The sequence below is a fragment of the Aphelocoma coerulescens genome, chromosome 1 (assembly GCF_041296385.1).
Source record: "Aphelocoma coerulescens isolate FSJ_1873_10779 chromosome 1, UR_Acoe_1.0, whole genome shotgun sequence".
In the NCBI taxonomy this organism is placed as follows: domain Eukaryota; kingdom Metazoa; phylum Chordata; class Aves; order Passeriformes; family Corvidae; genus Aphelocoma; species Aphelocoma coerulescens.
Window position 1 is genome coordinate 86994162 of NC_091013.1, and position 12367 is coordinate 87006528.

At 40.3% G+C, this 12367-nt stretch overlaps 1 protein-coding gene across 1 annotated transcript in view; it reads right to left on the reverse strand.

Moving 5' to 3' along the window:
• The window catches only part of PRCP (prolylcarboxypeptidase), a 30337-nt gene that overhangs the window by 8901 nt on the left and 9069 nt on the right, over positions 1–12367 (reverse strand). Inside the window, exons 2-6 of the mRNA XM_069015798.1 lie at positions 5548–5688; positions 3671–3772; positions 3158–3339; positions 2251–2408; positions 1471–1643 (exon numbers count right to left, since the gene is read on the reverse strand). Of these exons, the coding sequence (XP_068871899.1) occupies positions 1471–1643; positions 2251–2408; positions 3158–3339; positions 3671–3772; positions 5548–5688 (756 nt within the window). The remainder of the gene's footprint in view (positions 1–1470; positions 1644–2250; positions 2409–3157; positions 3340–3670; positions 3773–5547; positions 5689–12367) is intronic.

The following is a 12367-nucleotide window of genomic DNA, read 5'->3' on the forward strand; positions in this document are numbered from 1 at the left end:
TGAAAAGAGAAGTAGATTTCTAAATCCATAGGAATTAAATATTAATACATGATACCTGGTAAGATATTAATTTCTTTTCCAAGTACAGTTGGACCGCTTCCAGAAAGTGTCTATGAAATGATATATCCTGATTATCACAAAAAGTAATATTACATGTGTGTGGTGCATGCTACTATGATGAACCTGAAACTTTATATTTCCTGGTTAAAAAAAAATTTAACAAACCCAACAGTGCCACCTTAATGTTTCATTCACCAAATTTTTCAATCCATCTCCCATACTTTAAAATAGATTATATTTAATAAATAGTATTTAGTACCTCTGTAATTGAAGACAGCACATACAGATATATAACAGACATTCCAGGTACAGACTGGGGTTCCCTGCAGTTTGATGTGGCAACTCACAACAGAGAACAGATTAAACTACATACATACATATATATATATATCCATCTAGCTAGCTACTCATTAAGGTTGGAAAAAGACCTCCAAGATCATCAAGTCCACATCTTCCTCCCTTTCTCACCCTCAGAGTTGTATTAGAGCTTCTGTTTCAGAAAAGAAAGTATCTTAACAGCTTATATAAATCAGATTTCATACATCAGTATTGTCCAGATGGGTAGTGGCTTTTTCTAGGTTAGGGTTATACCTCAGTCAAACAGGTAACATGGACAGTGGTGGAGGTGAGCTTGAGTTTCTTGGGTTCTTTCAGACTGATAAAAAATCAGAAATAATTTTCAATGTGTTCATATTGCTCTTTGCAGACAGCCACATAGGACAAATGAATTTCCCTCTCTCCTCCATCAGGCAGCTCTACACAAGGGAAAAACTTTGGTTTATAATTAACTACTGCCTAAAATACTTGTATTTTATCTGCCTCACCTATGTTACACAGTAACCCAAAGTCCTGCAGGGAAATTCAGCCAGAGTATTTAAAAGAATAAAAACGTTCCAATGAAATAGAAACCTTGGAGAAAGCACTGTGGATAAACAGAACTGCACAAGGAAGACTTGCAAGCATAAAAAGAGGTTCTGATTTGAGAAGGGACCCTGCAAGGAATATGCTTGTGGAAATCCACATTTTCTCTCATTAGTTTTCCCACATCAGAAAGGATATAGGCTCGAAACTTTTTCAGTTGCAAGCTCTGTCAGCTAAGTCTCACATCAGAAACTCTAAATTTTGTACAGTATTTCTACTGCTCAAGAACAGCTCTGCAGGACAGCTGAGGTTTCTCAGTCATCCCTGGCACTTTTCTTCTCCTGGGCTCTTGATATAACCTACTATACCTACAAGTGGCAGTTGGGCAACAAACCAGCTCATGCACACGATATTATCTTGATTGTCTTTTCTCAGTCACATTGGTTCAACAAAACCAAGAAAATAAAAGGAAAGGTGCAAACTCGGAGAGGAAGGGAGAATTATTAAACCAAATGGTCAAGATGTTACAAGATATTAGTTTTAAATTACCTGTATAGGCCAAGCTGGCAGAGGCTGCAAGAAGTCAGCTTTATAGGGATAATTCACCATAGCCAGATTTACCCATGTTTCACTCAGCCAGTTTTTCAATACAGCAGCATCCTGAAGATTTTTTAAAGGGCTGCACAAATGAAATGTGTTGGAAAGCCACTGCAAACCTGTATCTTTAATAAGAATAAATGGATAAAACAATATTTAGTGTATTGTACCATTAACACATAGGTCAGTTGTGCTGCTACTAAAAAATATTTTTGCTTAGCCTAATTTAGTGAAACTATTCCACATACATATAAGCACAGCAGATCAAATTTTAGTCAGCACCTCACTACAACCTCTTTTCAGGTAGTTGTATAATCACAGAATCACTTAGATTAGAAAAGCTCCTCAAGGCCAAGTGAGTTCCTATCACTGAGTTCATAATGATTACAGTAATTTTCTTTTCCTGAATGCCTCAGTTGGCAAACAAAGTACTCTTTTTATAGTAATGACTATCTGGCCTATTTGGTCAGAAGGAATACAAGCTTTGAGGTTCTGATCTGAAGCCTCTTCTTATTTAACCTTAGGGATGTTTGGACCTAGATTCTGCATCCCACCAGGCCTGAAAGAAGTTTGTGATACAACCAAACAGGCATTTAAACGTAGTGCTACATTCACTTGGCAGTTTTCAATATCAGGAGTAGAGTTTCAAAAAACCCAATACATACACAGGTGGAAGTCATAACACAATGTTGATCATTACTATTCTTTGAAAACACATTGGTGAGGTCTTACCTGTTGAGGAAAGGTGGTTAATAGCATCCCAGGAATTTCGAATGCTCTCTGAGCAGCCCGTGCCACTCTTTTTGAAATCATTGGTCACTATGCTGAAAAATGTGCCACATGGAACCAAATCACCAAACTGCCAGATTGGGGCAGAGGCTGCCAGAGCTCTGCAAAGGGACATAAGAGATCCTGAATCCCTGCAAAGTGAACTTCCACCCTCTGGTCAATACCCTCCCCCACAGCCACTATCTAAGCAGCATTTATAATTCAGCTTGGACACTGTGCTCTACGTGAACAAGCTCTAGGACACAGCTCTAGGTGAACTAACCACAATGTTGCAAAATTATTCCACCAGTCTGCAGGCAGAGGCTGCTGGAGGATATAAGTGTTGGACACTAGTAAAACAATATCAGCAAATACAGGAAGTAGAAATTCAGACTTGATTACTTGATTGTTTTTCATTCTTGTCTATCAATTAGGTCTTTCTCACTAGGCATTGTGTGAAATCTAATGAAGAGAGCCCCGGTCCACAGAAATATATTCTCTAGCAGACAAAGGTAGGGGAATTACTATTCTTCTTTCCAAGAGAATAACTAGGGCATTGAAGAGATTAAAGACCAGCCTAAAGTCATCAGGAAGTCTGGAGACCCTAAAAAATTTAGGTGCCAAGACAGTGTTCACATGCTGCTTTCACAAATCTAACAGGTAACTCTGACAAAATACAGCATCCAGTACCTGCTGACCTACAGTTGCCTTTATTAGGTGCTCCTTCCAAAATTCAAAGCAACTTGATTCCTTCTCCCAGTACTGAAAAATTCAAGCCAGCTTGAATTATGGTACTTCTCCCAGAGCTGTAATATTTATAGCAGAGAAGTAACAAATGCCTGCTCTGTTTAAGCAGGATGAGCACACTCACCCAACCACCACATGGGGATACTTCATCCTAAACCAGGCTGCAAGCATTCCTCCATAAGATCCTCCTATAGCTATGACTGGACTGTGCCGGGCTCCTGCAATGGTCATCTTCAAGTACTCAACAAGTACTGCAAAGTCTGCTAGAGCTTGTTCTGACGTCAGGTAATTTAGGTGCTTGGAATCCTGAGAGAAAGAAGGCAGGTTATGGACAGCATGAGTGATTTCCAGCAGCGGTCTTTCTATTCCCCACAGTAGCTACAGCTAAAACCAGGTCTACAGCCAAAATCACAGGTCTGAATCTGTGCCTGAGAACAAATGAAACATTCTTTGCAGGTGTCCCTTGAAACACTTAAAAAAATCTCTAGGCTTTTTTTTTTTTTTTACCCTAGAATTGATAGTTACAAAAAGGTTACATCTTACTCGAGTTAACACTCATTGCCCTGGCAAGAACTAAATACACAGAATTGTGTTTGTATGGAATACATTTATTAGGAAGACAAAAGATGACACTTACACTGAAAGACTCATTCCCAAAGGGCAAAGATTCTCCATAATATCTATGTTCAGCAAATACCAACATGGCATTAAGTTCTTCAGCCACATCCCACATAAAACCCTGGTTGGAGGAAAACAGACACTGAAAGTAATTGACTCAACTTGTTTAAAAGCCTCTAGTTTCAGTCTAGTGTATTCCAATTCTTTGATTAGAAGGATATCACTATCAAAATGCCACTAGAAAGACAGAATGCAATTTGCTTTTAAAGTATCACTGAAGTAAGAAAACACACAAAACATCTATCGACCCAGAGAAGGTGATACATACAAAGACAGTATCTGCATTTTAATGCTGCAAAATATCCTTGTTTTGTGACTACACACAGGCAATTCTAACAGAACTCCTATGGCATGAGGAGTTTAATCCACAGGAAATAAAAAAGCCTACAGGTGAAAAGCATGCATTTGAGCTAGGACTACATAACAGAAAACACAAAACTTGTTTGGCAATAAGCAATAACCTAGAGCATTGCAATACAGTTATTTTCAACTAACAAATAAGTACAACTTGTTATTACTTGTTGATAACAGTTTGTTACCACCATGTTGGAGTGAAAACTCCTCTGGACCCAGGCCCAGAGGAAAGCCAAATCACAGGGGTTGAATTAAAACCTTTGGATAAGCTGAGACACATGAAGTCGCATTAAAGTGAAATAGAAATAGAGATTTTTAACTTTTAGTAGACATATATGCTAAGTGCTTTAAACATTGAAAAGCTGCAGCAAAGGGACCTTAAACACAATTCTTACTGCAGCAGTGTTATCTTTTCACAGAATTTCTTTACTTTAGACAAAACATATGGATGGAACTATATTGTTCACATTTTTTAGAGTGTTCACATAAACAACAGGAGCTGATAGAAACTGTGCACGCAAATCTGTGTAATACCTATGTAACACTTGTGTAAGACTTACAACTGTTAGAATTAGACCAGGATAGGTTAAGAAAAGAAAAACTGGAATAGTGTGTTAATCTTATTGATCAGTTAGCAAATATAATCCACACTTCTGTAAGTTTAGATAATAGAAGAAGCTGTTTACTATTTGCTGTTTGCCTGCTGCTGCTACTGCTTGGCCTTATCGTGTAACCCCTTCAAACTCTGCCTTCAGAAAGCTGTGAGACTATGAAATGAAGAACTTAGCAGGACAGCAGCCTCCTCTGCTCTTTCACCCTCATCCAAAAAGGAAGGGTATCCCATCAAAAGCTCAACACCACCAGCTGTGGAAGGAAGCAGACAGAGATCGTCTGCTGGCAGCACAAAGCATACAAGCAGTCCTTGGTGGCTTCGAGCTCAGCACAAGCCACCTCCTGTCGTGTTACTGGACTTTGTATTGAAATGGCTGAAAAATAAGCACACTCCATTCTGCATTTGTATCAGTCAGGGAAGTAAAAACTTCCTCAGCTATTGCATAGAACAAGAACTATCTAGCTTTGATTTCCAGCTCCCTTCATATTTTTCTTAACAGAGAAACAAAAATCCAAACCTGAAAACCTCCTATTTTACTTGAGGAACCTAACATACTAGGAAAAGTTTAATTCAGTCCAAAATTCTAAATTGTTAGTTCAAGGCACCTTATGGTGTTTCCTCTAGAAATTTTCTTCACTGCTCCAGGAACTTAATACAAGTATATCCTTTTGGTTTGTTTGGGCTTCAAACAGGACCCTGAACCACCTTAAACTTTTTCTGCGCTTTTGTTCAGCTTCCTCTTCCTCCTATAACCATCATTACAAACTTAACTTTCAACAGCCTTCTGAGACTGTCTTCCTGTTCCTCCTCACTTGTTCAGTATGGCATTCCTGGCAGGTAGGATTGTAATTCCCCTATTTCCCACATACCGTGTTGTTGCAGAACCACGTGATGTCTCCCTCATTGCCTGTATAAAACAGTATTGGTCCATTGTCCTTCTTCCAGTTCTGATCTGCTACCAGATACCGCTGCTGGAAGGTACGATTTTCATCAAATCCAAAGTGATCAATCTGTAAGAACAAGGAACAGCAACATGTTCAGAAAGCTAGAACTGATCCTGGAGTCCACTGGGAGTGCTGACAGTTACTTTGCAGATAAAAAAAAAAAATCATTAATTTACATTCCTAATTCATCACATTATTTCTGCTTTGTGAAAAAAAAAAGAATCAAAATTACAGGTGTATATACTGAAGGAGAAATGCTATTTTCAGCCATTAAGAAAAAACATCCCTGCCCTTTTTATAGCATCCTACTTCACATCAGATTTTTAAAATATATTTAGGAAGTCAGACAAACCTGCTGAGAGGCCACAAAGTATCTCATGCAATGAAACTGTATCAACAAGTAAAAAGAGTCATCACAAGATGTTTTGAGTCTTAGGAAAACCTTACTAGCCTTGTTATTAAAAAAACTGAAAAAAACCAGCAAACTAAACAAAAAAGAACTCTAAAACTAAAATCAACAAAAACCTCACCTCTTCTTTCTCTCCTCCTTCTGGCATAAGAATTAAATTTAAACAGATTCTTGTTAGAAAGTGGGTTTTTATTGCTTTCTACTGCTCTACAAATATTGCCAGCCTAAACATCATACCCCTTAACCCAAACTCCACAGTGTTAGATTTATTCCCTCACTAGAAATTCAGTTCCTAAGGTCATTTTTTTCCAGCTTTTACTCACACTGCTTTGTATTCACTATCCACCTCAACCCTTCTCCTAGAATTCATCCACACTGGAAAGTTTATCAATTGCTTTTACACGTATCTCCCTGCATAGGCATAATCTTATTCTGGAATACCCATGCAGGCTTTTACTATGAAATATAAAAAAATCAAACCAAACCACAGAATTACCCCAGAAGACCTATCCTACTTAATTACCATGTATTCACAGTTCTTCATTATTTCTATTCATCAGCTGAAAACAACCTGAAGCTTCCAAATTTTGACTTTCATCAGTGCACCAATTCACCTTTTCCTTTCATAGCTCCTGCTGGTGGTAACAGCCTGACATCTGCTGGCTTGAGGATCTCTGCTCACCCATCCATCTGCCTCTACACCCAAAACTCTGCCACACCTCTCAGATGCTACAGGAACCAAACTTTCACATTCCCTATTTTGGGAACATCTGCAAGTTTATGTTGAAAAACATCAGATCACACACAAATCCAAGCACTTGCTGTTATCACAGTAACATCTGCTAGGCAGATTCCTTTAGGCACCTCAGAAAAGCCTAACTCTTGACCTGCAGGATCCAGCTACTCATATTTGCTTAGGGTCAAAGAGAGCACAGGAACTTATTTCAGATATACAATCTGCTGCAAAATGTCTTTTCTGAACTCTCTCAAAGGTTACTCCCTCTTGGACTCTAGTGGGAGGACGTGTGTGCTGCAGCTCACTGCTACAACAGCAAGAGCAGGAGGAGGTCTGGGCATGGTGTGGCCAGAGACAAGGCCTTTCCCTTCAATAAGTAACTTCAGTGACTGCTTCCAGACCCAAATAAAACTATTTTAGGTACTTCCACAGTTTTCCTCAGGGAGGCCGTTTGCTCCTTACTCATAAGTACATGGTGATGTTATGTGCATATTTAACTTTCACTGAACTTCAGTACTGACACCACATGCTGGGGCTTGTTTGGCACTGACAACTCACCTGCTTCTTTTTCATCTGCAGTTATTAATTTTAGTTTCACCTATTAAGAGTGATTAAATGTAGAAAGGCAGAAAAAGGTCAGCAACTGAAAGAGTCTTTGGTCATACGATCTTGGGACAATTAAAGAGAAGGATCAGTTAAGGCACATCTAAAAAGTCACAGTATAGTTTTATAAACTCCAACACTATTAAAAAATACAACTAATACATCTTTTGTTCCATGTCTGTTTGTAAATGGGAGAAATTCTTTCTCTATTTAAAATTTTTGGTTAGGCTGCTTGTTGGAGACAGGAAAAACAGGCCCATGTGTCTGGTTTGTCTTTTATGGAATCACCCAAGATTAAACATTTAGATTTAGAGCTTGATTCTGCATCCTTCTTGCCTGAAGCCAGAGTGACAACTGGAGGACTACACCCCAAAAAGTATTCAACCTTCCTAACTACAAAGATAAATACCAGTGCAGGCAGCTTAACATGCAACAGACAAAAAAGAGCACAGAGGAGAAAATAAGCAAAAACAAAATACCAAGCAAACAAAAAAACCAGAAAAATTTTGATACCAGGCTGAGCTTATCCAATGGAGTATTGTGCAGAACAGATTCTAAGGCCCATCTTACTGTTCCTCTTTCACAGAAGCTAGAAAATTAGGATACTGATACTCCAACATGCATATATTTTCCCAAATTATGGCCAGTTTTCTGTGCAGACATGATTTACCACAGTTTTCCTCTGATTTGATCTGCAAATCTACTTCCCCAAAACAAACCACAACGCTCTAGTGAGTCTGTCTCTCAAAACCAAGAGGGAGAAAAATACAAGCATTTAAGTTCTCTTTTGGTGGTTTTAGTAACCATGTTGACCAAAGTGACATGATTCTCTGTCTTGACTCTGACATGCTGTACACCCCCCCTTCACTGCCATCAGCCATGTTATTCTTTCCTATTCCTCTCTCAATCTGTAGAAATTTGATAGTCCCACAACAACTTAATCACCTCTGTTCATCGTACTCATAGCACATCCAACCATGGGCATGTGCAAGATCCCAGGCAGAACAGACAAGTCCAGACTTCTCCAGGAAAAAAAAAAACCCAAAACAAAAAAACAACAACACAAGTACCTATTACTCAGCTGAAGAGCAGAAATTCCTTTATTCCTAGATGATGGGGCTTCATACCTTGTAGCAACTTGTCTTTGCAAGGGTATGACATACAAGAAGAGTAAAAATAGAAATCCAAACCAAAACAACACCTAATGTTTGTAAAGCAGTCAGAGAAGAAAGTGTCACAAATCCTGGTTATTGCAAAGAAATTCAAAGAAATTCTAAAACCAGAACATCAAAACACAGTGTGGAGGTGTCCCAAGGAGTATCTTCTCACAACAGTAAAAACTGTGCGAAAATGTGTCAAGCCAGAGGGAAGAAGCCCAAGAATCAACATAAAATCGTGAAGTGAAAGGTTTGGACATATAGGGAAAGCTGCAGTTCAGGAACAGCAGATGGAGCTGTTGTGTAGCCAAAGTGTGCAGCTGGAGTGTGCGGGTCTGTCCACAGGAGCTGCTGGGTCTCATTCAAACAATTGCTTTATTTCACCATTCTTTACAGAACAGGTATGCAAACAAGTAATAAGCCCCAGCAACCGTGTGAAGCATAGGGTACAACTCAAATTAACCAGGTATTTTTGCAGCTTTTTTCCCTTAATGTCATTAAAAAGTTGAACCAGAAAGGGATTTTCTCCATACTTATGCAAAAGGAGTAAGGTAAAAACAATGACTTTTACAACCAGACTTGATTAGAACAGACCACAACAACAAAAAGTCTGTTTATTACACATTTAAAATACCTTAACTGCTGGTTAAAACAATGGTAATGGTATACTAACAGATACATGGTTTTTCCAATTAAAAATTTCATAATTACAACTGTGGCCAAGATGTCAGCAGTGAGTACAAGGTCCTGAGCTGTCCGACACAATTTTGAAATTGGCCCTGCTTTGAGTGGGACGTTTGATGAGATGATAGCAAAGTTCCCTTCTAAAACAAAACTATTCTAGAATTAATGCAAACCAGTTACCAAAGTTCTAAGCTTCTGCAAACAGGATTATCTGGCAGGTTTGATAAAAAATAATAACAGTCATCGTCAGTGATGCAACAGAAATGTTTTACAGATCAAAGTATGATCTACTGACACAGGAACAGTCATTCTGATACTAAAAAGAGGAAGGATAAAATTAGAAAAAGCAGCACTGAAAGTCGTAAGTTATGAAAAAGTTTTTAAGAGAAACTCTTGTCAGCTGAGGCAGGCAGGATGGCAAAGGGAGCAACAAAATTTGAGTTGCACATACAAAAAACTTTGTGAACATTGTTCAATTAAGAAAGCCTCATATTTTCCTGCACATCTTTGAGTCCAAAGACTCACAAAGCATTTGGGCAAAATAAAACCATACATTTAGCAGATGGCTTGAGAGGCAGGCAGCTCTGATGGAAGACCACTACCCACGGCATGGCTACTGGGAACTGAACTCTCTGAGCTGGATGACAAACATCAGTGGGCAGCACAAGGCAATGGGCCCAGGAGGCTGATGAGAGCATCAGACTGAAGGCTCAAGTCAGCAGCTTTAATCCTTCAGCTCAGAGGAACTTTCCACAGAGAAGTGCAGCTCATCAGCTCAGGGTGAGGGACCTTCCCCAGACTGATTTACTGAACAAACTCACACTGGGAAGAAGGGCCAAACCCCACCTTGGTGCCTTCTGTTTGAACTATACAGCACCTTTCTGTATCTTTATCTTATTTGTGCACATGTACCATGTGCTTTTGTTGAGCTCTCAAAGATTACTTATCTCATGGTGGTTTTTTAGTAATGTGCTTTTTTGTTATTTTAAAAGTCCATTTAAAATAAAACAAGCCACTCTGCCACACATCTCCCCTGGGGAGGAGACAAAAAAGGCACAAGAGATGTTAGTTATTGTACAGATGTTAGTCTGCTTAATGTACTTCTGGAAGTATTCAGGAACTTGGGCAATGAGTAGAGTACAAATACAAAACAGGACATGTGGGCTAAAACCCACTTCCTTCTCAGCAGCACCATAAGGTCATCAGTGACTACAGGGACTGGGCAGCAAAGCCAAGCCTTTACCAAAAAAGACTATAATTCACTGGGCAGTTTCTAACCAAAAGCATCTAATACCATTTCAGGTGATAAATCAGCACCTGATGGCTTTATGCTTTTAAGTTTCTGGCAAGACTGTGAGCGTCTGAAAGCCTTTCTGTGATGCCTTGAATTTCAATCTGCTACGTGATAGCTTTATTTTCCCAAATTGGATATTCCATGTGAAATCAAGCCAGTTGTTTTACTGGTGAGAAGCCAGGGGATCTTAAGTCATGCTTTACTTTCCACATGTCCATGGAGTTGTTTTGAGTGCTCATCCTGTCTGAATTATTTCCTGAGGACAGGAAGATACAGGATAGCCTGAGGATATCCTCCTGTGTGAACGGCAGTGTGGACCTTAGCCTCCTTGGGATTTCACTGATGTATTTCTATTCCTGCTTTTACTCCTGATGGGCTGTGGGCCCTATTAGTTTTGTTTCCTCTTATAACCTTTGCTTCCTCTATTCAAATTTGAAGTTCACAAAGGCAGCAACTTTCTTGTCATCTTTGTATAACACCATGTTCAAAGGGGAAGAGGCTGGGGGGCAGATTTTGTTGAGCTTGCCAGGACTGAGGTTTCATCCCACCAATACCTGCGGAGATTCTCTGTTTGTCCCTGCTCACTTAGTGCAGAAAAGGGAGGGAAAAAAAAAAAGAAAATCAAGCTTAGCTTTGTTTCATCTTCTCCATTTTAAATGCAAGTAATGAGGTGTTTCCTTACTTTCAAGGCTGATAGTTGTGCAAGGACAGCAGAGACTGAAGACTTGTGCCCATCTGTTGAAATGCATAATCATTTGGTGCTCTGCAGAAGAGCAGGGAGATGTAAACTGCACCTTCTTGCATCAGGCTGTGTAACCCACTAACTGGAAAGTCTTAGACATAAGTAATACCAGAGATTTAAGAGACAGAATCATAGATTAGAAAAATGGAACTGCTTAGGCTGGAACAACACCTTCAAGACTGAATCCAACCATTAATCCAGCACTGAGAAGACCACCCCTAAACCACATCCCCAAGTGCCACATCCACACACCTTTTGAACACTTCCAGAGATGGCAATGCCACCACTTCCCTGGGCATCATGTTCCAGTGCTTGACAAGCCTTTCAGTGAAGGAAGATTTCCTACTATCCAATGTAAACCTCCTCTGCTGCAAAATGAGGCCATTTCTTCTCACTCTATTGCTTGTTACCTAAGAGACAGAAACCCACCTCCCTACAATCTCCTTTCAGGGAGTTGTAGAGAACATTAAGGTCTCTCCTCAGCTTCCTCCTCTCCAGACTAAACACCGCAGTTCCCTCTGCCACTCCTCACCAGACTTGTGCCCAGCCCCTTCCCCAGCTCCGTTGCCCTTCTCTGGACACGCTCCAGCCCCTCAATGTCCTTCTTGCAGAGAGGGGCCCAGAACTGAACACAGGAGTTGAGGTGTGGCCTCACCAGTGCTGAGTACAGGGGGACAGTCACTGCCCTGGTCCTGCTGGCCACACTATTGCTGATACAGGCCAAGTGCCATTGGCCTTCTTGGCCACCTGGGCGCACCTTGGCTCATGTTCAGCTGCTGTTGACCAGCACTCCCAGATCCTTTTATCCTGGGCAGCTTTCCAGCTATTCTTCCCCAAGGCAGTAGCGCTGCCTGGGGTTGTTGTGACCCAAGGGCAGGACTGAGCATTTTGCCTTGTTGAACTGCACACAACTGGCCTCAGCCCATTGATTCAGCCTGTCCAGATCCCTCTGCAGAGCCTTCCTGCCCTCCAGAAGACCAGCAGAGATTTAACTCTACTCACCACCACCCTCTGGGCTTAGCTATCCAGCCAGTTTTCTACCCAGCAAAGAGTACACTCATCCAAGCCAAGACTGACTCTGTCATTGTCATTTTCCACAAGCTCCATAATTCAGAGGTTT